Below are 27,762 nucleotides of genomic sequence, written 5' to 3'. Positions count from 1 at the left end.
AGGAGACCTAGAAGAGGCTTCAGGCTCCTGGCTTCGGACTGACACAGCTATGGCTGTAGTGGCCAATCTGGGGAGTGAATCAGCGCATGGAAGATCCTTCCTCTGTCTCTCTTCTCCATCAATCTGCCTTTCCAATGAAAATAAATAAATCTTTAAAAAAATTTAAAAATATGATATTCACTCCAAAATCTATACTTGATATTCAAAGACACATTATTCATAATAGCTACAAGCAATTCAAATGCCCAATCCACTGACACATGGATAAACAAAATATAGTACATCTACATAGTGGAATATTATTTTACCATGAAAAGGAATGAAATGCTGGAGCTGGAGCTTGCACTGTGGGCATAAAGTCCCACCTGTAACATCACATCCCAAATGGGTGCCAGCTTGCGCTGCAACTGCCCTCCTCCCAGTGCAGCTCCCCACTAATGACCTGGGAAGCACAACAGAACACGGTCCAACCTCTTGGGGCCTGACCATCTCACCAGGAGACCCAGATGAAGCTCGATTCCTGGATTCAGCCTGGCCCAGTGCTGGCCACTGCAGCCACCTGGGCGGTGTGTCAGTAGATGGAAGACCTTTCTATTTCTCTCTCACTCTGCCTTGCAAGATAAGTCAATGAATCTTGGGGGGGAAAAAAGAAGTACAGTGCTGATCCATGCTGCATCATGAATGGACCAAATAAAATCACATCACATGAAAGGAGCCCAGTAGTGACAAAGACCACATACTGCACGATTTCATGTAAATGAAAGATCCAGAACAAGCAAACCCAGAGTCACAGAGTAGATTAGCAGTTGCCGGGAGCTGGGCTAGGGAGAAGCAGGAAGTAGCTGCTAATGTTTCCCAGGATTTTCTAGAGGGGGACAGCAGTTGGACACAGTTGCTGTGATTGCAACAAAAATCACGGAATTGTACACTTTAAAAGGTTGCACTCCGTGCTATGTGAACTATATAGCACTGTTATTACTTAAATTTCCATATGTAAGATTTCTTCCAAACAACCTGCCTTAGGGCATTTAACTGAGAATTCTTCCATCTGAGAATTTAGTTTACATGGTACTTTCTATGTTTTACACAAAATGGAGTATAATATACTTCATTTACTTGTTTGGGGTTTCATTTATTTCTTCTTTCAGTAAGTGTTGACTGAGCGCTCACGATATAACAGGTACCAATGAATTAAGAAAATGTAAAACGGATTCTGAACAATTTTGAAAATTGCAGTATCTTAACCTTTTTTTCTTTTGTCAAAGTCTCACATCTCTTTTAATAGTGTATTAAGTATCTGCACTGTGTATCAGTCGAGGACGGCCCAAAGCTTTGGGAACCTGCACCCGCGTGGGAGACCCGGAAGAGGCTCCTGGCTTCGGATCGGCATAGCATCGACCATTGCGCTCACTTGGGGAGGGAATCATCGGACGGAAGATGTCCTCTCTGTCTCTCCTCTCTGTATATCCGCCTTTCCAATAAAATAATAATAAAAAAAAAATCTAAAAAAAAAAAATTTATTAAAGGTTCATTTATTTTTATTGGAAAGGCAGACATACAGAGAGGAGAGACAGAGAGGAAGATCTTCACCTGCTGGTTTACTCCTCAGATGGCTGCAATGGCCAGAGCTGAGCTGATCCCAAGCCAGGAGCTTCTTCCATGTCTCCCACCCGGGTGCAGAGTCCCAAGGCTCTGGGATGTCCTCTACTGCTTTTCCAGGCCACAAGCAGGGAACTAGAGAGAAAGTAGAACAGTTGGGATATGAACCGGCGCCCATATTGGATCCCAGCACATAAAAGGTGAGGACTTGAGTCACTAAGCTACCATGCCAGACCCAAAATATTTATTTATTTATTTATTTATTTATTTATTTTTGAAAGGCAGATTTTATTGAGAGGAGGAAAAACAGAGGTCTCCCATCCATTAGTTCACTTTCCAAATGGCTGCATTGGCCAGAGCTTCCTCTGGGTCTTCCACGTGGGTGCAGGGTCCCAAGGCTTTGGGTCATCCTCTGCAACTTTCCCAGGCCATAAGCAGGGAGCTGGACTGAAAGTGAAGCAGCAGGGGCCCAGCATAGTAGCCTAGTGCCTAAAGTACTCAACTTGCATACCCAGATCCCAGGATCCCATATGGGCGCCGGAAGAAACTACTTGGGGAATGAGCCAGTAGACAGAAGATCATTCTCTCTGTCTCTTCTTCTCTCTATAAATCTGATTTTCCAATAAAAATAAATCGGACATGAACCAGCGCCTCTACAGGATGCCAGAGCCACAGGTGGAGGATTAGCTTGCTATACCACATATTGTTCTTAATTTTTTTTTAACTTTTTCAAATTAGTTGAATTTACATTATCTTTTTCCTGCTAAGGCCAGAGCTCTGAATTTTTCCAAGTCTCTCCAGTCTGTGTTACCCATATGAAAGAACCTGAAGTTCCAGACAGCCTTTTTTTCAGATAGCTCCTCAGCAAGGCATACTACTGCGGGGCACAGCAGTAAGCCAACAATGGCTGCCTGCTGTAGCAGATAAACTCAGGACTTCCTAGCTGTTGAATGTAGGCAACCCATTACAATGCAGTGAGTCCAGATTAAATGAGTACAATTGGGCCCAGCGCAGTGACCTAGCAGCTAAAGTCCTTGCCTTGAATGCACCCGGGATCCCATATGGGCGCCGGTTCTAACACCTGATGGCCCCACTTCCCATCCAGCTCCCTGCTTGAGGCCTGGGAAAGCAGTGGACAGCCCAAAGCCTTAGGACCTTGTACCCGCTGGGAGACCTGGAAGAAGTTCCTGGCTCCTGACTTCGGATCAGCACAGCTCTGGCTGTTCCAGTCACTTGGGGAGTGAATCACCGAACGGAAGATCTTCCTCTCTGTCTTTCCTTCTCTCTGTACATCTGATTTTCCAATAAAAATAAATAAATCTTTTTTTAAAATGAGTACAATTGGGCCTGGCGCGGTGGCACAAGTGGTTAAGGTCCTCACCTTGCACGCCCGGGATCCCATATGGGCGCCGGTTCTAATCCCGGCAGCCCCGCTTCCCTTCCAGCTCCCTGCCTGTGGCCCGGGAAAGCAGTCGAGGACAGCCCAAAGCTTTGGGACCCTGCACCCGTGTGGGAGACCTGGAAGAGGCTCCTGGCTTCAGATTGGCATAGCATCGGCCATTGCACTCACTTGGGGAGTGAATCATCGGACGGAAGATCTTCCTCTCTGTCTCTCCTCTCTGTATATCTGCCTTTCCAATAAAAAAATAATAAAAATAAATCTTTAAAAAAAAAATGAGTACAATTACTGCAAGGAAACCATAAATGTCAACTTGTGAGATAAGGGGATGGAAGGAAATGAAAACAAGGACTTAAAGAGGCAGTTCACCCAGTGGTTAAGAATAGAGACAACTGAGCCAGACTGCCAATTCGACTCCAGCTTTCTTTCTCTTGACATCTGACATATTTCTCATCTTTTCTTCGCCCCATCTCCTCAGCCCTAAGCGGAGGGTGACTTTTTCCTCCTACAGTTGGGACAAGAAAGCTCTGAGAATTCTGCCTGGCAGTGTGGTCAGAACTGCATAAATGCTACCATGACTCCAGCATAGAATAATAAGCAGACCAAGACCCCAGAAACATGTTGGTTATTAGAAATCTGAAGGTTTCTGCAATATTTATGAATTTTTAAAGATCACTAATGTGGTTTAGATTAATCCAAGAAAACAATGTTTGACTTACTGATGGATGAGTTTTTAAGGAAGAGATTATTTTTCTGTGACCCAGTCCATGCTGTGTTCATTCATAGATGTCTGGCTGCACAGAGGCCAGTCACTCCTGAGCATGCTGGACCACTCAGCCTGAAACACCTGCTTCACATTACTGTCCCACCCACTCCTCAGCTCCTGGCCTGCCACTCATTCTTCACGATTGCTCTTGACTTGGATAAATGACCTTCTAACTGTGAAGATGCTTTCCTGCAGGCTTTTCTTTGTGTTATTGAAAGCAACAACCTTTAAAGGCTGTCAAACTCTCTCCAACATCGTGATTTTCAAAAAGAATAATTCCTTTGAAAATCATAATGAAATGATGCCAGAATCCCAGCTGTAAGAAAAGCAAAAAAGTCCGTGATCTCCTGGACAGCACTCATCTGCCATCCAGGGAAGTGGGCCTGAGGGGCTAACTGGGTTGGCTTGCTTCCTCCTGTAGAGCACACTGGACTTGTCACGGCGGAAGCAAGGTGCCCTGAGCGAAGGCCCCACAAGTCAGGCAACAGCACGGGACTTCCTGCCTGGCTACACAGTAATGGATCCTTCCCTGCTGTCTGGTAGTCTGACTTCACTGAAGACGTGACCGACCTGAATGGCCTACAGCTGTCACTAAAACTTTGATTACCTATTTACTATATACACTGCTTTTTAATATTAGATTGGAACGAGTAATTTGGTTGTCCATGAGTTGTGAGCTCATGAACGTGAGCTGTCCGTGGCAAGTCAGAGCGACAGACAGTGGACACTGAGCCTAGCGGCTGGGACGGTGGCAATCAGAGCGCTGAGGTTCAAGGTCGGCCTTCTGCTAATGAACGCAGGGAGGCCACAATGATGGCTCAGGCACTGCCTGCCTGCCATCCACAGGGGGCACCTGACTGAGCTCAGAGCCATTGCCAATATTTGGAGAATGAACTGACGTGGGGGGGGGGGGGTTCTCTTGCTTGCTCTTCCACAGGAAAAGGAAATGTATCTTAGATATTAAATATAGAGGTAAAACTACAAAATCAGAACATTTCTGTTGCAGTAAACTAGGCCAAGGAGGCATACTGGCAAGTTTTGACTGCTACCCTTTGCGTCCTTTACTGTGCACAAGTTATTTAGTCGCTCTAGGCCTATTTGTTCATCTAGAATGGAAACAAAAATCAGTCTTGAAACCTTGTGAGAATTGGGTTAAATCTGAGAAAAAGTGCCAGTAAAAAAAGTGCCTCTTCATTATTCCATTCAAGTCCCCCATGGCAGAAGAGTAAAACACATTCCCATAAAAATGGTCAAGGTTTGCAGGAAAGTTACATTTCAAGTGTAAAGTGTTTTGTAATAAAGAACTTTATGGGTACAGGAGAGCCAGAACTCACAATCAGCTCGAAACTCAGGTTGGTCACTAACTCTGTGATTGATAAATCTCAAAGATAAGACGTGAGTTTCCTCAGTAAGATATTAAAAACATAATTTGTAAAGGCAGCAAAGAAATCTAAGGACCTAAAAAATTTCCCTCGTTCTGTGGATTAAAGCCCCCTTGTACACAATATTCGCACTAAGTTCACTAAGAAACCACACGTAGGACCCACTACTCAGGACTTGGTAGCTTAAGTCGGATTTCCCCGGACCTGATGAGGCCTGACTGGAGAACAGGGGTTTGAGCCAGGCCAGCCCCTGACCATGTCCAGACGCCCAGCGCGCAGGACCCGAACCTACAGCCACCCGCGAATCCAACGGACTCGGCAGCTTTTGGGGTTCTTTTTTAACAGCCCTCAGTGCACCTGGACACACATCCACAAGACAACCACGAACAGTCATTAAGGCTACTCTAGGAGTGAGGTATAAGGAAATCCTTCTTGGGCGGTGGGAGCCACCAAGATCCCACAGCTCTAGGAGCGTGGAGGGAAACCTGAGATCATTTTTATTAGCTCCTCCTCCCTCAGATTTACCTGCTTAGTTCAACCCATCCCTTAAAACAACGTCAGGGCGAGGGAAGGGCACAGGTTATAATACACAACATTCCAAAACCTTACAGCCAAGCCACACTCACCTGTTGGCTTCGGGGGCGGGCGCGACGGGGTGCAAGCCCGGAAACGACCTGGCGCGCAGGCGCACGTCCTTCACGGCCCTCCGCGCAAGCCACGCCCCCGCCACGCCCCGGCCCCGCCCACCTCCCGACCCGGCGCTGCCGCCGATTCCCCACAGCCCGCCTCCCCTCCGCCTGCGCTGCGCCCTCCCGGCCTGAGGTGTCGCTGTAGCGGCGGGCTGTCACCTGGGGCGTCGGGTCTTGGGTGGCAGGAGGAGCCGAGCGCAGGGGGTGCGGTGTCGCCGCGCTGTCAGGACGGGCGGCGGAGGTCCCTGCGCGATGGCTTCCTCGGTGTGGTGTTGCCTGCGCTGCTGCAGAGACGGCGGGACAGGCCACATCCCTCTAAAGGAGATGCCGGCCGTGCAGCTGGACACGCAGCACATGGGTAAGGACCGGTCTTCCGCGCACCCAACGGCCCGCGGGGGGCCGAGGAGGCAGTGCGGGGTCCGCCAGAGCACACGCCACGCTGCCCCCCGTCCCGGCTCGCTTCTCCGGCCGCCTGGCGTCTCGCGGGCCCCTGCGACGCAGCCACTCTGCCTGGGCCCGACTGCCCGTCCGTCCGGGGCTGCGCCTGTCATCGGGAGTGGGTGTGTTGACCTCGGCGCCCTGCCCGGGAGCCTGTCTCCCCGGAGCTGCCCACGACGTGAGGTGTTCCCCGCCTGAGGAGCCTCGCTCCAGCCCGAGACCTGCACCTGCTCAGATGGCTTTGGAAGTCCTGCTCATTCGGCCCTGACGCTCGGTGGTTTCGCTTTGCCTCCTACCCCCCACCCCGTTTATAAGCTTTATTATTACTCTTACTGTTGTTATTATTATTATTATTATTGGAAGTGGTTTCCATTTTCCCCTCCCAAAGCCCAAACGAGGCGGGTTGCAGCAGTCTGTCGTCGGACGTCGTGTCAGAACAGGCTGCTTCAGCTAAAACCTCCGCCTTAGTCACTGTCAGAGGTGCTGTAATTTCATCACATTGGCCTCCTCCCAACAGGTCAGGCAGTTGCAAAAGAAAGCTGAGCTTTGCTGCTCTGTATCTATATTGTTTTTTCCCCTTCTTTCAATTCCAGTTTGCCCCGTCACTTCTCACCTTTACCATTCGTCCGGTTCCTCCGCCTTAGTGTAGTTCTCTTTAGACTTTAACCCTAGCTTTCCAAGAGTGTCACGCTTGAAGGAGAGGTTTCCCAACAAAATTATTTCACGCAGTGTCTCTTTTCTTCTAAACAGACTTGTGTACTATCGGTGTTCCCACAAGACAGTGTCTAAAGCTGCAATGCAAATAACAGACAAGTACCAGTCTTATAAACCAGAAAACAGCCTATTACATTTTTTTATATTTCCATAATACTAAACGGGATCATTGATAATACCTTGCATTTGAGTGTTTATAGTCCTTTCCTTTCTGAGAATTTCTAAAGGGAGTACAGAACTTAAATACATAAATAATCTTGGATCATTATTGAGAGATAGAAAACGTTTCTGTTTCACTGATTTGCTCAACTGACATGAGTGTCTGTGGGGTGGCAGGCATTGTGTCAGGGATAAGAAGACAGGGACCAGTTCCTCCTCTTCCAGTCACTGCCACCAGACTCTTGAATTCCTGCAGTCTGCTCGTTGGAGCATCTTGTTTCTCCGCTACACACTTGCCCATTGGACTTAGACCAAAGGCCTTCCTTTCTCCAAACTTGATTTGAGAACCCTAAATCAAGTGAAAGAGAAAAGAAAGTTACTCTCTGATCATCTGAGGAGGCAGCAGATGATGGCCTGAGGACTTGGGACCCCTGTGGGGGGTCCCTGATGGAGTTCCTGGCTTCTGGCTTTGGCCTGACCCAACCCTGCCTAGCACAGTCATTTGGGGGAGTGAACCAGTGAATGGAAGATCTCTGTGTCTCCCTCTCTCTGCCTTTCAAATAAATAAAACTTTAAAAGAAAGACATGCTTTAGAGAGAATAATATTGAAGTAAAGAAATGCCATTTCTGTAGTTCCAGCTCGCTAGCAGACTCTATGAGATTGAGGGTCTTCTCATATTTCCATTATCACCTTGCAGCAACATCCAAGAGACTATGCTATCTACTATACACACTTGTTATTAGAAGGTTCTAGTATGTATGGGGACCACAGAATAGTGCTACTTAAGGGGGAAGTGCCTGCAGTTTCCAAGAAAAATAGATCCTTAAAATGTAAAAGGGAAGAGGATACCATTTTATTTGTGTAATTCTTGGAAATGTGTTTCATTGGGGATGCTTTCTGTTGTAAGAAGTAAAAATGACAGCTCAGAATTGTTTGCAGAGTCTATGGGTTCCTGTAAGCAAGGTGTAGAAAGGCAGGACTGGCAGCAGAATGACCCCGCACTGCCAAGAACTCAGTTTCTTCTCATCTGCCTCCCTTGCTTGTGTCGTTTCTGCATAAGGACTGGCTTCCATGGTCACCTCCAGCAGCTCCCTGGATGGTAGGCGTCCTCACTCAGGCCCAGCAAGGAGTGGGTGTGTTTATCCTGTTGTGTTCTGCACAAGAAGTCTTGAGACACTCTCTCATGGTGGTTAGTTAGGTCCCATAACGATTTTTGACCAGCCACTATGGCCAAAAAATGTGCAATGCAGTGACTGGCAACCAGGCCCAATGCTTCCCATGTGAAGCCAGAGACTGAGCTCATATCATTAGAACTGCTTTGGTATCAGAAGGAAGTGTGTTGGAAAAGGGAAAACAGGTGCCGAATGTCCATACCACGTGCTCGGCCCAGCCTACCTGCGTTCATTCCTTGTCGAGCATCTTCTAAATGCCAGGCCCTCCATGGTCCTTGCCACCAAAGAGGAAGCTCTCCATTACGAACCTACTGCACATATGTGGAGCAACAAGATGCAAACTATTTATAAAGTTCTTGTTCAAAATGTTTGTTTTGGGCCCAGTGTGGTATCCTAGTGGCTAACATCCTCAGCTTGCATGCACCAGGATCCTATGTGGGTACTGGTTTTAATCCCAGCAGCCCCACTTCCCATCCAGTTCCCTGCCAAGGACAGTTCCAGTCAAGGACAGTCGAAAGCCTTGGGACCCTTCACTCGCATGGGAGACTCAGAGGAGGTTTCTGGCTTCTGGCTTCGGATCGGCTTAGCTCTTTCCATTGTGGCCTCTAACGGGGTGAATCAATGGACAGAAGGTCTTCCTCTCTGTATAACTGACTTTCTAATGAAAATAAATAAATATTTTAAAAAGAAACCCAAAATGCAAGATTTAACATTTTTAATTAGGAAACAAAGAATGGTAGTGTTTTTTTGTTTGTTTTTTAAATAATCACACAGTAGGACCTTAGTTTTGCCTTGAGAGAATGTAACTGTCTTAACAGCCAGTTTGGAATTGTAGCAGGATCTGACAATGTTGCATTTCTTTTTTGTATTGGTCTCAAATAATTCTTAATTTAATATGAATTCAACTTTCTGTACTGTACCCTGATTTTGTTTAATCCCCTCTGGAGGAGTCGTATTACCGTTTTAAATCCAGACCTGCTCAGTTTCTACACATAATTCCCAGCAAAGTGATAATAATTCACCATAGCCTTGGTATGGGATATATTCTCATACTAGGATTATGTTGGGCCTGGTGCAGTAGTCTAGTAGCTAAAGTCCTTGTCTTACATGTGCTGGGATCCTATATGGGTGCCAGTCCTAATGCCAGCGACCCCACTTCCCATCCAGCTCCCTCTTTATAGCCTGGGAAGGCAGTGGAGGATGGCCCAAAGCCTTGAGACCTGCACTCACATGGGAGACCAGGAAGAGTTTCCCGGCTCCTGGCTTCAGATCAGCCTGGCTCTGGCCATTGCAGCCACTTGGGGAGTCAATCAACAGGCAAAAGATCTTCCTCTCTCTCTGTTTTCCTCGCCTTCTCTCTCTGTATATCTGGACTTTCCAATAAAAATATAAAAAATAAATCTTTAAAGAAAAAGAAATTATGTTTCATCTGTTTATATTCTCTGGTACACATGCTTTCCTAAGGCGTGACTTATAAATGATAGGTATTGAAGATCATTTGAGTTAAAACTAGTTTTGTATATTACAGTTACTGGAGTTAAACCCTGATTCACTTATTTTCTCTCTCTCTCTCTTTTTTTTTTTTTTAAAGATTTATTTATTTATTGGAAAGTCAGATATACAGAGAGGAGGAGAGACAGAGAGGAAGATCTTCTGTCTGGTGATTCACTCCCCAAGTGAACGCAATGGCTGATGCTATGCCGATCCGGAGCCAGGAGCCAGGAGCCTCTTCTGGGTCTGCTTCGTGGGTGCAGGGTCCCAAGGCTTTGGGCCGTCCTCGACTGCTTTCCCAGGCCACAAGCAGGGAGCTGGATGGGAAGTGGAGCTGCTGGGATTAGAACCAGCGCCCCTATGGGATCCTGGCATGTTCAAGGTGAGGACTTTAGCTGCTAGGCCACGCCGCCGGGCCCTGATTCACTTATTTTCAATGTGATTGACAACAGCTATCCTAAGCAACATGTTAATATCATAAATCAGCATTTTTCAGTGTTACCTATTTCAGCATAGTTTTAAATATTCAGTATAATTTGGAGGTATTATAGGCTATTTGAAATTACCTAAACAAGATTTGTAGCTACAAATATAAATGTTAGAAAAAAGGTAAATTATGTGTTAAAACAATTTATCAGTATTTTTGTATTTCAAAATACATACAGACATCCCTGTTAGTAGATAAACATTTAGAAGTGAACAAACTGATGATTTGCTATGAAGATATGAAAGCTAACGGAGCATCTGCATTTTTGTTTAGGGACAGATGTTGTCATTGTAAAGAATGGAAGAAGAATATGTGGAACAGGAGGCTGTCTGGCCAGTGCCCCTTTACATCAAAACAAAAGCTACTTCGAGTTCAAAATCCAGTCTACAGGTTGGTATTATAGTACTTTGATATTAAAAGTCTTAATTGTTCCAGATATCAATAGTAATTTTCAACATATATATCAAAATATTCAGGTGAAAATGTGAAATCACCAAATTCATACTCAAGACCTAAGTGTTGCATTTACTTTTTTGAGATACTGTTTAAATAGTTATCTCATCTTTAAAATGAGAATTAAGAGCTGCCCTTTCTACCTTGTAATGTTCTGTGTATAAAAGTGTTTTCAGAATAGGCAGCAGCACGGTTAATGGGGCCTAGATACACCATCGTATTTGGCATATATTAGACCCTTGCTATTTTAGCACAAAATGAGTCTTTTAATCTTTTCTCTCTGAATTCTTACTAAGATCATCTGATGCAGTGTTTTCTGAAGCAATCATTAGATTTAGAAGTCTGAAATCTGTACTTTTTAAAAATGTTGTATGAAATTTTTTGAGTTGTATAGCATTTTTGTGATTATTTTAAGTTGTAGTAGTATTAAAATGGGACTTTGCATATGTGGGGTATGTGTGTATATGTATATGTGTATTTTTCGTCAAACCAGAAAACCTCTACCAAAAATGCTGCATACTTTGGCTACAAAGTAGGGAAACTAGGTTGGAGTAAGTCCCGCTCTTATTTAAGAGATTTGAATGAGAGAAAACATATCTCTAGAGTTTGTTTTCTAAATGAGTTTTAGATACTGGTTTTCTTAAGTGTGCAAAACAAGTCTGAGTCTGTTCTTTCCATTCCATCCTAATCTGGTTCACTAGCTGCAACATATCCCAGTTACTATAATCTTATCAAGTTTGTCATACTTGTTTCTCAAGAGAAGCAGATATTTTTCTTGAACTTTAAATCGTATGAAGACTTTTATGTGGATTTCCTATAAAAAAGACTACCCTAGATGATATCCCTGTAATAAATGATTGCTGGAGTTTGCAGCATTGGTCTTGCAGCGAAAGCTTGAGGTGATGGTGCCCAGTTCTGTAAGAGGAAGGGTCCTGGAGGATGCTGTCTGCAAATTACTGTCCTCTGGAAACAATATTAGACCTCCTATCACTGCCCTGTGCCCCCTTGGGAGACTGAATCCTACGGCTGGCGGCCACAGTGGTCCAGCCTGAACACACAACTTTCTAATTATCTCAATCCAGAAAAAAATAACACACTGACAGTAGTCTTCAAATTTTCTTCTACTTTTAGCATTCTTCCTAGTTTTCATTAAAAAAAAAAAAAAACAGAAAAGGAAACAATTTGAAATAAAAATCCAGTGCTCTGTGTGTTCCATTTGACTGATAGAAAGCTTGCTTTAAAAGTCAGAGGAAATGGTTTTAAACTGACCAACTTAAGATGCTGGGCAAGAAAGCAAGCTGACACGCCCTTGTTCATCTGCTTTGCGTATTGCTGATGGCATCTATTACCTGTCACTTACTGTAGAAACACTGAGAACAGCTGGCCCCTTGGCAGAGTGCAGCTTGAGAGCGAACTCTAGGTCATTGGAATTCTGTGTGTGACTCTGAAAAATCTTTTCTGAAAAATAATTGGAATAGCTAGATTTTTTTTTAATATTTGCTATGTGCTTTACTCATCCTTCCCTCTTTTTTGAGTTTTTATCTGCTTACCCTGTTCCAAATAAATACTTCACTGGAATTGTCTCTAGTATCCTTTTGTGACTTCCTGAGGTGTGTGCCATAGAATCCACAGTTCACCGATGAGGAAACAGATTAACTTATTTGCCCAAGATAATATGGAGCTAAGTCAGAATTTAACTTGGACGCAGCTCCAGTATGACACAACCTTCTTATCGTCTCTCTCTTTTTTTAAACATTTATTTATTTTTATTGGAAAGGCAGATGTACAGAGAGGAGAGACAGAGAGGAAGGTCCTCCATCTGATGATTCACTCCCCAAGTGACTGCAACGGCCGGTGCTGCTCTTATCTGAAGTCAAGAGCCAGGAACTTCTTCCGGGTCTCCCACACGGGGGTACAGGGTCCCAATGCTCTGGGCCGTCCCCAACTGCTTTCCCAGGCCACAAGCAGGGAGCTGGATGGGAAGTGGGGCTGCCGGGATTAGAACTGGCACCCCTATGGGATCCTGGTGCGTTCAAGGCGAGGACTTGAGCCACAGCTATCACGCCGGGATGGCAACCTTCTTCTAAACTGCACTGCATGTGAAAAGAATATAGTAAAATTTGCAAGCTACTTTTAGATTGAAATATATATATATGTATATAAACAGAAATCAATGTAGTAATAACATGGCAGATCCTTGAAAACCAGTTTGTTTTTTGGGGAGCATTTAAACTATTATGTTTTTCAGGAATCTGGGGTGTTGGTGTTGCAACTCAGAAAGTTAACTTGAATCAGATCCCTCTGGGCCGGGATACACACAGCCTGGTCATGAGAAATGATGGAGCCCTGTACCACAACAATGAAGAAAAGAACAGGCTACCTGCAAACAGCCTCCCGCAGGAGGGGGACGTGGTGGTGAGTGTCCTGGTGGACCACATCTCAACCATCACTTACTAAACTCCATTGCTTGCAACATATGTGCTCTTGTTGGGACTTTGAATTCCAAAGCACACTGTGATACTGACTCCAGATTCTTTGCCTTGCAATGGAAATTGACAGAAGGCCCATACAACAACCCAGATAAGTTTAATCAGGCCTTATGCGTGTGCAGAAAGGAGACAGCATATCCAGGAGAGGTTCTACCACCCTGAATGAACCGGGGTAACTGGGCAGGGCGTTTTCCCGGCTCATCGTAGGACATTTCTGTGTGTTCCCAGCTGTGTGTTCTGGCTTGTCCCTTCTGTTGTGGCACCTCAGTTAGCACCTGACCCAATGTTTTGTTCAACAGCTTTCTATTTGTTGGGCTTGTACAAACTGCATGCCAAAGGTGCAGCTTACCACCTCCACCCCAAGAATGACACATACGTGGGTAGCATTGGGCTGCTGCAGGCATGCACTCAGGCCGTTGGTAGCGGAGGTCTGTTGAGCTTTGAGTGCTAAAATGTGGATGCTTCTTGCTCCTGGTGGATTTGGAGCTGGATGTGTGTCTGGCTGGGGGCAAGCTTGGCTTTATGAGTCCTGTTTCTCTCCAGTCTCAAGTGCACCTAATGGGGAGGTGTGTGCGTTTCTTGGAGAGAGCGCCTGATGCAGAGGTTGCTTCCCCGCCTAACTGCCCTCATTTTAGAATTGCCCTCAGCCAGCAGCAGTAATGGCAGGCTGGCCACTGGTGAGCATTTCTGGCTTCTCTTGTGTTCCAGAAACCATGACTTTGAAAGTTAAGATTGTGCTGACTTTTGTCTCAGAAAGCAGTACAGATTTGTGAAGCCAGGCCTCTCAGAGAAAATTTTCACTTTTTTAAAAATCCCTGTATTGAATTGTTACAAAACTGTTACAGAATGACAGCGTTTTTATCACAAAGTGTTGGTCTTAAACATTAATCTAATTAAACTTCCTTTACTGATAGAATTCTTAAAACAGCTAGATTCCAAATCCTAAAGCTTGATTGTAGGAAAGTATGTGTGTTTGTTTTTAAGAAAACAGGAAAACAGAGGATAGTAAGAGGTACATGTTATTTAAGAATTCTCTGTCATATTCCCAGTGGAATATATTTACTACATTTACCAAAGTCATCCTGTTGCACACAAAACCTAAAGACGTCTTTCTGACTTTACCAGACACTTTCTATTGTATTGTATTATCCACAGATCAGGCTATTGAAAGCATGGTCCCAAAGTCTCCATTAGCCCCAGTGCCCTTGAACACAGAACTGGGGATCTGGTGTCAAGTTGAAGGAATCTGTAAAAAAGAAAGGGAGAACTTCTCATAATAAAATGATCCAGTTAGTGTCAGCACAAAGGTTCAGCAGGCTAATCTGCCTGCTAGCACTGGCTTTCCATATCGGCACCAGATTAGTCTCTCTGTTCCATTTTGATCCAGCTCCCTTTAATGGCCTGGGAGGGCAGCAAAGGATGGCTGAAGTCCTTGGTCCCCTGCACCCATGTGGGAGACCCAGAAAAAGCTCCTGGCTCCTTTCTTCACACTGGTTCTGCTCCAGTCATTGCTGCCATCTGGGGAGTGAACCATTGGAGGGAAGATCTCTCTGTGTGTCTCTCCTGTCTATAAATCTGCCCCTCAAAATAAGAATAAGTAAATCTTAAAATAAAATCTAGGAAATGACACAGGCAAGGTAAATCGAGGCTGTTAAAGTCACAATGTCTTAGCAAGAAAAATCAAGAAAGGTGTGAAAATTAAGACTGTTTGTTAATTATGGTTGATCTTTTCTGTAGTTTAAAAAGTAGGAAGAATAGTTTTTAATTGTTGAAAGCATGCCCCCTCCTACATTGACTGGAGAGGATATGAAGATTGAGGCATAAGATCTGCTTTTCTCTCTTCTGTATTCCTAGATCATTGCCAGATGTGCATTAAATGGAACATCATTTTCAAATAGTTTTTGAAAGAAAATTTTGAAGTCAATATGGTGCTGTCAACCTGTTTGCACTGAAAGATGAATTTCAAATATAAGAAAGGATAACGGTAGCAGATGGTTTTCTTTGTTGATGTATGTTTCTTGCCTTCCTCTCTGGTCCCATTCACTGCGAAGGCTGTTACTACAAAATGGCAGGTTGAAGAATGCCATTTTTAGTCTGTCAGCATTAATAAGCTGGTCTTTGAATCTTCATGTCCATTCTGATAAGAGAATGAAAATGTATGAAATATCTACGGAGTTGAGAGAAAATAAAATATGACCATATTAGCTTTACCATCCTGGTTTCAAACGTTTTGCCACACTGTTGACAGTGGTGTGGGAAAAATAGAATGGGTTGAAAGACAGGAAAACCATCCTCATGTGTTTTGTGGTGTCACATGGCAGAATCGTGCGATTCCTAGACCCTAGAAAAGGACAGATTAGGTTAGAAAGCACTTGTTCTCACATCCTTCCTCACTTCCCTCTTTGGTGTTGGGATTTTGCACTCAAACTGGAGGTTCTGGCTCCCTCCCCTCCCTTGCAGCCGGCTCTCTCCTGCTGCCCTGGGTGGGGAAGTCAGCTGATCTGGACTACTGGAATTCCTGTGGTTCCACACAGAGTGTCAGATTTTGTATGTAATTACTTCCTTTTTTGTTTTTCAATAAAAATGTGTCTTCATTTAAAAAGTTAATCCCAAGCATCAGTTTAGCTTTGTTATACTTAAATACATACGCTAAAGTGAAACAAAAGCCAGCTGTATACTATTTTATCTCTCTACATGTTCCTCAATGTTAATAAGCAATGCTGTTGATTAATATTAATGCATAACCGGTTAGTCTTACCGTGGCTGCGCTGTGGTTTGAGGGGACTCTACAGCACTGGCCACACTGACCTCCCCAGGCTTTTGCTGTGCTGAGGAGGGAGTGCATTCCACAGGAGCCAGGAGACCTTTCTACCTCCACAAAGCTCGGAAGTTGATGGACTTTATCCACATTCAGAAGCACTGAGGTCCTGGAAGTCCTTTACATCATCGTCAGTGGTGATTTCACTTATTGGAAGATCTCTGCTGTCTATCCTGATTCTTTAAAAATATATATGTTTTCTTACATTAAGGGCAGAGTTATATAGAGAGGGGAAAAAAACATAGCAAATTCTTCCATCTGTTGGTTCACTCCCTACAAGGCCACAACCACTGGGGCTGGGCCAGGCGGCGGCCAAAGCCTGGAACTCCATACAGTCTGCTACAGAGGCAGCAGGGGCTCACGGATTCGGGTCACCTTTGGCTGTTCTCCACAAGTGGAGCAACCCAGACTCAAACTGGCACTCATATGGGATGCCAGTGTCTCAGGCGAGGGTTGCAGCATAGGCACTTCTGAAGCCTCACTGCATGGGTTTAAATCTCAGCTGTGCCACTTCTCGCTGTGCAGCCTTAGTTAAATTACATGACCTTTGTGCGCCTTAGCTGCCCCATAAACTGGAAATAATAACAGCTGTCCTGTGACGCTCCAGTGAGGAAATACAGATGAAGTGCTTGATACATGATACGGACTGTTTTCCTGCACCCTAATTAGTACCATCACTAATTGTGATTTTTCTTTTACTGTAACAATGTATAGTAATTTTTAAATTTCATTGTGTTTTTTTTTTAAAGATTCATTTTTATTATTATTTTTTTTTATTGGAAAGGCGGATATACAGAGAGGAGAGAGAGAGAGAGGAAGATCTTCCATCCGATGATTCACTCCCCAAGTGAGCGCAACGGGCCGATACTATGCCGATCCGAAGCCAGGAGCCTCTTCCGGGTCTCCCACGCGGGTGCAGGGTCCCAAAGCTTTGGGCGGTCCTCAACTGCCTTCCCGGGCCACGGGCAGGGAGCTGGAAGGGAAGCAGGGCTGCCGGGATTAGAACCGGCGCCCATATGGGATCCCGGGCGTGCAAGGCGAGAACCTTTAACCACTTGCGCCACCGCGCCGGGCCCCATTGTGTTTTTAAAACTCTTTGAGCTATTGTTTTTCTACTTTTAAATCCATACCAGTGATCAATACTATATTTACCTTAATTACAAAGAGGTACCCAAAAAAGTCTGATTTCTTGTTGGCAATGTGTTTTATAAGGATGTTCTTCACCTCTTCCTTTAAGGAGTGTAACTTCGCTTTGGTGTTAGCCCAGATTCACCAGTTGTCTGTGCTCTGCTCTTCCACCTTCATCACTCTCTCTGGACACAGCAAGCTGAGGACATTGACCTCTTTGCCTTTGCTTCTTCAATTTCCCCCTCAGACAAACAAGGACATTTCCTGTGTAGTTGTAGTGTAATTATCAAGATCAGAAAGTTTAATATTAATGCGATGTTTTCATATCATTGATAGTCCATTTACATTTTTAAATTGCTCCAGATGAAAATGCAAGCCATTTCTCCCAGGGTCAGGACCATGTGCTTGTTTCAGTTCTCTGTTTTAGACCATATTGTTAAGCACCTGTGTTTACCTATTTTTGTGTCTGACCTTGGTATTTTTGAAGCATCCAATATAATTATTTTGCAGATAATTCATTAATTTTAGTTTTTTCCAGCATGTTGAAATGTGAATTATGTATTCTTCTCGCATCTTTTTGTTGTTGTTGTTGTTGTGTCATGTTGGGAAGCTTATGATGGTGTTCATCCAACCTTTGATTACCATCTTAACTGATTCAGATGATATTAAGGTTATGGTTGCTTCTGGCATCTGTGTTGTGGTATGGCATGTTAAGATGAAAGTTGTTTGTCTGCTTTCTCCATTATTAAAATGTTTTTTCCTGTTTAAAAAAAAAAAGGATGTTCTTCACCATATGAAAACAGTGATAGGTAGCAAGCTTTGGTGGTAAAAGCTTTATTTTCTCCTCTGAAGATCAGCTTTTATAGAGAAAAGCAGTGCTGTGTGAGCTCTAACGGTCTCTCTGTTTATGATATATAGTGCCTATAACATCTTAATATTAAAAATATAAAATAAGATTATCCAAACATAGTATTATGATTTAAACCGCCATCTTTGTTTTCATGTAGACTCTTGAGATTTTACTTGGCTTCTTCCTCACTACTAATCTTTTTATGCAGTTCAGATAGAACTCACTGAATTATAAACCCTTAGTGAAATCTGTTACAAACAGATTTCGGGTACAAACACCAGGCTAACTTTTTAATTCCATGCTTCCTAATCAATGTCTTCTAACTTTTTAGGTTGTTACTGAATATTTATAATGTAATCATCTTTTCTTTCCTTCATAGGGTATTACATATGACCATGTAGAGTTAAATGTATATTTGAATGGAAAAAACATGCACTGTCCAGCATCAGGTATACGAGGGACAGTATATCCAGTTGTTTATGGTAAGCTGAAACATTTCTGTTACATTAGCTGGATGCTAACTTTTTTTTGACATTTGTACTAATTTTATAACTAGCATAAGTCTGGAAAAGTTGTTAATAAGGTCCTTTTTATACTCAGTGGTATGTTTCAGTCCTTCTTTGCAGGATTCAGAATGGCTTTTATTTCTCACATACTGAATAAATGTTGCAAAATATAGTGATTATACAATATACAATAGCCCCATCCCCCTTATCATGTGGCTTTATATTCTAGAAAATTACAAGAAGCTTTATTGAAGTTACAAAGCTTCTCTTAGTCATTATAAGGAAAGACTGAAGACCAGGAGATTTAATTGCAAAGATGTGGAAATTAGAGATGGGAATTTATGGAGCGGCTAGTACACCGTCAGGTTCCCAGCACTCAGCTTGGAACACTTACAACTTGAACCATTGGGTTTCATCTCCTGCAGGCTCCTGTTCACCTTCCTGCTTGGATTGTTATAAGGAGATCGCCACACACTGTATCACTTTGTTTCTGAATATTTTATGCATATCTCTAAAACAAATACTGTCCCTCTCACTTTATAAATAAATAACCTCAGTGCCTTTAGCACTCTCTTCTGCTTCAGTTTTCGTGTTAGCAGCTTTAAGCCCATGGTAAATGCTGTTCTATGGCATTAGTGAGTTTTCATTTTCTCACCTAGTTATTTTATGAAAACATAGAATTCTGTGATCATAAAATCTAGTTTTTAACTTTTCTCATGACTACTAGTGATGACAGATTGGGCTTCAGAAAAGGATTCAATAAGTATAAATAATAAATAAAATGTAACATACTTATGATTTAAATTTCATTTAAGTTTTTCACTAGGCTTCCTTCTTTCTAAACATGGTTTTCTTTTTCACTTTTTGTATCTTTGCATGTAAAACTACATTTTAAAGCTCGCTTTAAATTCATCTTATTGCATATTGGATAAGCCCAAAAGCAATTTTTTAGTTTACTTTTTAAAATGGAAATGTAGCTTGTTATTGAAATGACTTCTGGTAAAATAGCTAGATAATGACTGAATTATGCACGTGCATAATTAACAAATGTCATTACATTGCTTTTTTAAAAAATTAGGTATTACTTTTACTGTAGGAAAATATGGGAAGTGAATTATAGTAAAATGTATCTGTAGTTTGGCCATGTGTCTTGGAAAATAGCCTCAACCCAGTGCCTTTATTGTCACTGCTCATTCACAAACGGCGGTCTGACTGCCATTACCACCACTTCATTGGAACACTCTTGTTACACATCATTGGAGACTCCAGAGAGCTCAGGTCTACTTCTTAACTAATTTTGCCTGTGTAAAAATACTAATGCACATTGAACATTAACAGGTAGCTGTAAAGTGAACAGCCACATTATTATCACTTAGGTCAAGAAACAGAACCCGTTGAATAGCCCAGACCGCCACCTCTGCCATAGCTGCATTCCTTCCCCATGGAATAATCACTATTTGACATCAGTGCCATTGTTTACTTATTTGGATTATGGTGATATTTGCTTTGTTTTGCCATCATTATGGTCAAAATAAAGAACTCATCTTCTAGAGTTTCCTTCTGTCCCTTAATGATCTTTGCTGCTTGCCTCTGTCTAACCCAGGCCCCCACAAGCAACCACTCATCTGCTTTTCTGCCGCTATGTGGCTTGCATTGTCTAGAGTATTATAGAAACAGGATTGTTCAGGGCATACTTTTCAAAATGTGTTTAGTGTGGTTTCTTAACACTTAATGTTATTATGTCAGGTGTATCCATGTTGTAACAAACATCAGTAACTCACTCATTCCTACTGAATACAGTTCATCAAGTGGACATATTACAATTTGTTTACCCTTTTATTGGTTGCTGTGTTTAGGATTGTTTCCAGTTTGAGCCATTACAAATAAAGGTGCTAGGAACATTCATGCTGAAGTCTTGTATGGGCTTATACATTCGTTTCCCCTCAGTAAATGCTGGTGAATAACATGAACAAGGGCTTAAGTTTAGGTCACAATAGTGCACCACTGTCCGTTTCTTAATGGTAGCTTGTACCCTTAATTGCATGTGATGGCACCGCCCCCCCCCGGGCAAAGCAGACGAAGAGTACCCTGGACTCCCTCTAGTGTTTTTGCAACTTCCTATGGAACAATAGTTTTTTTCAAAATAAAATATTTTTGATGCAACACATACACATTGTATTTTTGAAGTAACACATACATATATATTGTATATACATATACATAAGTTGTATAAAATTGAGAAAATGTAGGTGGACAAAATCAAAGTAAACTAAATGATCTGTATTCATATCATTGAAAGCAAAGATGAAGAATATCTGGCCTACAGGCTGTCAAAGTCTTGGACAATCACTTGGCTTGACCTTCTTGCCATTAGCCAGGGAAACCACAAGCAGGATTCAAAATTAAATAAATCTGTAGCAGGCTAATTTTTGGGTTGATAATTTTGGATGGTCCATGAATGATGTTAAAAATAGCCACATGGCCCTTGGCAGAAATAATTATATCTGACCTAGAGATACTTATTAATAATATTCTGATGTGTATTCCCTGCAGTGTTTTAGGTAGATTTTTGGCTTTTGTTGTGACTATGTTAGGCAACCTGGAGAGCCAAAGTATTTATCCTTTTTTTTCTATTATTAGTATGATATTATGAAAATAGTTTGTTTCATAGTTTGTATTCATTTAAAAGAAGGTATAGACTAATAATTTGCCTTGTTTCTTTTTTCCTATCATTTAGTTGATGACAGCGCAATTCTGGATTGCCAATTCAGTGAATTTTATCATACTCCGCCACCTGGTTTTGAAAAAATATTATTTGAACAGCAAATCTTCTGAATGCATTGGTCTTTCAAGGTTGTCTTCTGCACTGTTAAAAGTGTTTACCATTTAATAAAGCTTTACCTGACCTATAGATAAAAATATATTCTTAAATATAGGCTTGTTACTACTGTCTAAAGAACCAATGTATTCAGTATTCCACCTAGAAGTTGTGATTTAAAATACTTATGTTTTGTGATGTGGAAATCAGCATTTGGGACAGTTTATTTAATTCTTATTTAAGTATATATAACCATGGGTTTGATTAACAGTATTACATGGTATTATGTACATAGATATTTAAAAGGGAATCTTTCTTACAGAAAATATGTTTTGATAGAAGTATAGAGTTGGGTGAGGGGGTTTGTCGTTCTATAATTCAGATCTCTATTAATTATTTGAAGTCCGCAGTTCAACAAACGTATGTCTCAATGTCCTTTTCCCACAAAAGCATAAAAAAACGGACAGAAATTTGTGTCATTGGCAACTTCATTTTTGTTGTGTTCACTGCACAATGTGTAACTTTTCCCAAGACTTAAGTTTCTTATTTTGCTGTGTATGTCATTGCTTTTGATTGGCTTTGTGAGAGGGGGATACACTTTTAATATCATCAGAGCATTTTTCTGTAGACCATCGTGCTGTGTTGCTCCCATACCAAAGTGAGTAGCGGTCGATTAGCAATGGAATGTACACTGGCAGACATTCAAGAATAGTTATGATGCTTTAAACTTAGAGTACACTTTTAAGGACTTTTATTTAAATGTATATTTTCTGCAAGGAATAATAAGATAATATTAACTAAGGAGTATCAATAATGTATTAAGTACATTCTTGATGTTTTGTGTACCTCTAGTAGATTTACTTGCCCCTTGATGATTTTAGCATTCGGAGGTAAGTGGGTCCTCGCTGGCCTCAGAGCCATGGCCCAGATGCTAACCTGGATCGCTGAGCACAGGTATAAGTACAGGTTTTCTCTTCCAAAGAGCACGCCAAAGACACAGTCTTTTCAGTCCTTTGGCCAGTGTGAAGACTACAGTTTGTTGTGCTAGAAGTGGATGTGACAGTTGGAAGGAGATCTGAATTGTGGTCTTTCTGCTGAAATCTCAGGTAACTCTTCAGTCGCTCCAAGCCGCAGGTCCCCCACTCAGAACAGGGTTAATCCTATTGCCTTGCCAAGATTCTGTAAGAGTTAACTATTGTATGTGAAACACCTTCACCATCCCAGACACTGAATAAATGTCATTTTCCTGTGCTCTGAAGGAGTGGTTTTCATGCTGTGATGCAGGCCAGCAGTTTCACCAACACCTGGGGACTTGCCAGAAGGGGACCCTCTTAAGGCTTTCCCCCAGGCCCGGGGAATCAGAGAACCCCTGGGGAGAATGGGAGTCTTGCACAAGCCCTTCAGCAGCATGTGATCCACACTGCGATTTAAGAACCTCCACTTGGAAGACGCTTCTTGAAGGATCTGCTACCGTAAATGAGGGACTTGATGGGCTCTTTTTGATTCCTGGGCTAGATCCTGGACAACGCTTCTATGTTCTTTATTTTGTAAACCAAAACATGACCGTATGCTTTAAAAACATCAGTGTACTGGGATAACATTTATTTCATTTATAGCAATTTTTACCTCAAGATACACAGAACTCAACTAGCTATTACATGTGCATTTTCACCTGTCATAGCTATACAAAAAAATGCATGCTTGGGAAAGACAATTAAATGACTACTATTTGCTGTCTTATGTTATCTACCTCGCAGTCATTTTTTTAAGGCAGTCTTTATTTTTATAAAACAATGTCATTGTCCTTGCTGCTGCTAATCCTGCAGAGGAGGCACAGTGCTAACATGGCCAGGAGGTGATGGAATCGCTCATAAAGAGGTTACACTGAGCAGACCCTTCTTCCATGGCCTGTCGCTTTGGTCTCATGAGAAAGGCCTCCTTCCCCGTACTTTACCATGCTCCTCAGAAGTAGCCAAGTCATCAAAACCAAGGAAAGCCAGAAACAGCACTGCAGTCCGGAGGACAGTGTCCAGGAGGGAGCCTGGAGTAGAAAGAGGACTGACTGTAGGTAACCAGGAAGGCAATCTGAAGAAGCCATGTGTTCTGGTTAATAATGGATCAATATATTCATTCATTCATTCTACAATGTCTATCATACCTGATTTAAGATGTTAATATAATAACAGGAGACACTGAGAAAGATTGTGGGAAACTCTATGCTACTTTAATTTTTCTGCAGATCCAAAATGTTCTAAACAGTAAAGTTGATTTTCTTTTTTTTTAGTAAAGTCAATTTTTAAAAAATAGCTTGAGCCAGGAGGATTTGTAAAGTAAAATTTCTCACCATGATATTAACATAGTATATAGCCATATCTTAAATATTTAGTGATTAAATACAGATGTAAACAGGACAGAAGACAGAAAATTTCTTTTTTAAAGATTTATTTGTTTGAAACAGTTAGCACTTCCATCTCCTATTTCATTCTCCAAATGGCCACGATGACCAGGGCCAGGCCAAGCCAGGCCCTTTTTCCGGGCCTCCCACATAGGCATAGTGGCCCAAAGGCTTAGCCCACCTTTGTTGCTTTCCCAGGCACAGTAACAGGGAGCTGGATGGGAAGTGGAGCAGTCAGGACTCCAACCAGCACCTGTATAGTATGCAGACATTACTGGTGGCAACTTAATCCCTTAGGCCACAGCACCAGCCCCCAAGAAGTGTTCTTAAATTTTATTTTTTTTTAAGATTTATTTATTTTTATTACAAAGTCAGATATACAGAGAGGAGAGATAGAGAGGAAGATCTTCCATCCAATGATTTACTCCCCAAGTGACCACAATGGCCACAATGGCCGGTACTGTGCCGATCCGGAGCCAGGATCCAGGAACCTCTTTCGGGTATCCCACATGGGTGCAGGGTCCCAAGGCTTTGGACCATCCTCAACTGTTTTCCCAGGCCACAAGCATGGAGCCAGATGGGAAGTGGAACTGCCGGGATTAGAACCGGCGCCCCTATGGGATCCCGGCGCTTTCAAAGCGAGGACTTTAGCCGCTAAGCCTTGACACCGGGCCCAAATTTTAACTGTTTTATTTTAATATTGCCCACTGCTTTGATTCTGTGTATTGCAAAAGTCTATTTGTCCCTACCTGAAGAGCAAAAGCCTATTTGTCCCTACCAGAAGAGCGTTTTACACTCAGACTGAAAATCAGTCATTTATTTTTCATGTTAATTCAGTGACTTATCTAAAGCAAAACATTATGAATAACCAGTTTACATATTTAAAAATGAGGAAAAGAGAATTTGGCTTTTAGCTGCCTATGCCTCCTCAGTCAGGATTGGAATATGTTTTCAACTTGGATTATAAACTATTGCAAATTAATAATGGTACCAAACTATAATTTGAATTAAGACTTTCCTAAAACATTAATAAAAACAGACTAATGTGTGATATTTTTGCCTCATCTCCTTTCACTTTGTGTTTATTTGTGAATGTTAAGTTTAGGTACAACCTAGGATAGTTGGAAACATGAGTGAAATCTTGAATGTGGCAAGAATATGTTAAATCAATAACTGCTTTTAGATAATGTAAAAATAATGAGACGAGGAGAAATGCATCTGTTATCCAAACTGCAGATTTTCTTCTTTATACACTTTATTCTGTTGCTCCGGAGGCACATAGAGCATCAGTTACTGTAAGATGTAGGAAAGCAGCGAGGATGGACGTTGCTATTAGTCCACTGCTGAAAACTGGCTTTGCCTGGTAAAGTCATGAACTTTGGGTCCCTGGAATGGTTGTAAGAGTCTGTGGCCAACTTTTTTTTTTATATAAAGATTTATTTATTTTTATTGCAAAGTCAGATATACAGAGAGGAGGAGAGATAAAGAGGAAGATCTTCCATCTGATGATTTACTCCCCAAGTGACCGCAACGGCCAGTGCTGTGCCGATCCGGAGCCAGAAGCCAGGAACTTCCTTCCAGATATCCCAAGCGGGTGCAGGGTCCCAAGGCATTGGACCATCCTCAACTGCTTTCCCAGGCCACAAGCAGGGAGCTGGATGGGAAGTGAAGCCACTGGGATTAGAACCAGCACTCATATGGGATCCTGGCACTTTCAAGGTGAGGACTTTAGCCGCTAGGCCACGGCACCGGGCCCTGGCCAACTTTTAAAATGTAGCTTTTGTTACCATCACACATGGTGTCTTTAAATTATTTCTGAACCTAAATAATGCCTGGGAGAAATAATACCTAGTCGGATTTTTTGTTTTTGTTTTGTTCTTCTTTTTTTGCTGCAGTAACAGAATGGATGATTTACAGTGTACAGAAATCAATTTCTCACGTGGTCTGGAGGCTGGGAAGCCCCTAAGGTTAAGGTTCTGGCATCTGAAGACCTTGCGTCATCCCACGGTCCAGAGGCAAAGAGTGGGGGAAGAGGGTGAGACAAACCCAGACCCGTGTAACGTCACTCCTCCTTTCACGAAGGTAACAAACTCAAGATCCAAGATGCCTTTTAGGTCCCTCGTCCCAACCCTCTCCCACTGGCAATCAAGTTTCCAGTGCACAGACCCTGCCTGGGTGACAGATTTAAAGCAGAGCGTGTGATGAGCCAAACAGATCCAGAGTTGCCATGGAAGAGTCTGTAACACACAGTTCCCAGGAGGAGAGATTTTCCTCATGCTGGTTCACTCCCTAGATGGCCACAGTGGCTGGGGCTGAGCCAGGAAGAAGCCAGGAGCATTATCTAGGTCTCCACATGGGTGCAGAGGCTCAAGCACTTGGGCCATCCTCCACTGCTTATTAGCAGAGAGCTGGATCAGAAGTGGAGCAGCAGGGACTGGAACAACCCCCATATGAGATGCCAGCACTGCAGGTAGTAGCCTAACCTGTTATGCCACAGCACAGGCCCCATCATTAGCCTTTTCTAAGGATAAGTGTAATAGGAGAAACAGGATCTCCCAGAAAAAATTCAAGATGCCAAGTATAAAGACCATTTTATAGTGAACGTTGCTAGTTTAGGGAGTGTTGCAAATTTTAAGAGTCTCAGTGCATACATGTAGCCAAAACTAATTGCAAGAACAAGACCCAAATCCAGACATTTGCTCATGACTTGCCTGTACATAATCCAAGGATCATGGTGGGGTGGGTGGGTGTTTATTTGTAGTCACGGAGATCTGTCACATGGATAGTCCAAAGAAACAGGTATTCATTTCATCATTTTTTGGCACCTTTACAAGTACCAATCATTAAGTTATAATCAAATAAGAAGCTATCTTGGACTTTATTCATTCTTACTTGTATAAAAGATACCTGAGTTTTTGAGTTTTTTTTTTTTTAAAGCATTAAACCCTTAAGACACCTCTTGAATAATCACGTGTTTATGATTACTTTTAAAAAAAAAAGGAAAGAAATAAATTAAGAGACAGAGAAAACAAAGGAGATCTTGCATCTGCAGTTCACTTTCTAAATGGCCAGGGCCAGGCCAGACAGAAACCAGGAGCCATGTGCCTCAGCTGGTCTCCCTTGTGAATGCCAGGGCCATCCTTGGGCTGCCCCCCCAGTGCATTAGCGGGCAGCTGGTCTGGACGTTGGGCAGCTAGAACATGAAACTGCCTGTACCAGACGCCAGCACTGTGGGCAGTGCCTTAACCTGATAATGTCATTATGCTGGGCGCTGACGATGCCTTTTTAAGACTGAAAAAGCTGCCTTTCCTGCTGTTGATGTTTCAAAGGACATATTCCTAAATGTCTAACTTTCCATCAGAAATCCTGTAGAAAACCATTGTTAATCCTGCAATCACAAATCCATTAAAAAATGAACTTTACATAGTGCCTGACAGAGTTAAGTGCTTATATTAACTTAATGATTGATGAATGACCTGGACTTTGCTCACTGTGTCATCTCTCCAGACAGCTAACCATTCCTGAGCCACTTTCCCCATTGGTGAAGTGAGGCCCTGGACCAAGGATCTCTAAGATGCCGTGTTTACAATCCACTTTCAAAACTAGGTCTTGCTGCTCCTCCTGGAGGCAGAAATCTGCTTCTTACACAGTGTGAAAATACATCAGGCATTTTGCTTTTCAAGAGTCCTTTTTGAAGATCCAAGGGTTGCCACATGAATTACTAGTTTCAGGAATTTGGTAAGCAAGTTCAAATTCACTCTGTCCATTGATCCTCATGGAGCTTCTGTAGATTTAGCAATTCTCTTTCTCCATCTGGTGAAAGGCCTGCCGGGACGCCGGCCTGCGCTCCCCAGGGCCCACGCCCAGGGCCCACGCCCAGGGCCACTGTGGACGTTCTTCCTCAGGTTTCTGCAACTCTCCTTTCCATGAAGCACAATGAGCAAGTTTTCCTTACCTAAGTTAGGAAAACAGCTTTTATGTTTTGTTTCTTATAATGCTTGATAAGAT

General features: G+C 42.6%; 1 protein-coding gene across 3 annotated transcripts; it reads left to right on the top strand.

The window, feature by feature from the left end:
- Positions 1-6,018: 6,018 nt before the first annotated feature.
- On the top strand, positions 6,019-22,611 carry SPRYD7 (SPRY domain containing 7). 3 transcript variants are annotated; one of them, XM_040991448.1, is made up of 5 exons: positions 6,022-6,193; positions 10,571-10,687; positions 12,999-13,165; positions 18,415-18,517; positions 21,279-22,611. In XM_040991448.1, exons 1-5 carry the CDS (start codon positions 6,088-6,090, stop codon positions 21,374-21,376), a joined length of 591 nt encoding a protein of 196 aa, XP_040847382.1. In that variant the 5' UTR covers positions 6,022-6,087; the 3' UTR covers positions 21,377-22,611. The 3 variants fall into 3 exon arrangements, with proteins under 3 accessions (XP_040847385.1, XP_040847382.1, XP_040847384.1); XM_040991451.1 differs by lacking the exon at positions 10,571-10,687 and having other exon boundaries at positions 6,019-6,193; XM_040991450.1 differs by lacking the exon at positions 18,415-18,517 and having other exon boundaries at positions 6,044-6,193.
- Positions 22,612-27,762: the final 5,151 nt, after the last annotated feature.

Source organism: Ochotona curzoniae, unplaced genomic scaffold, assembly GCF_017591425.1.
Source record: "Ochotona curzoniae isolate NIBS_2020 unplaced genomic scaffold, NIBS_Ocur_1.0 contig_64, whole genome shotgun sequence".
Classification (NCBI taxonomy): Eukaryota; Metazoa; Chordata; class Mammalia; order Lagomorpha; family Ochotonidae; genus Ochotona; species Ochotona curzoniae.
This window is presented reverse-complemented; position numbering and strand designations above follow the sequence as displayed.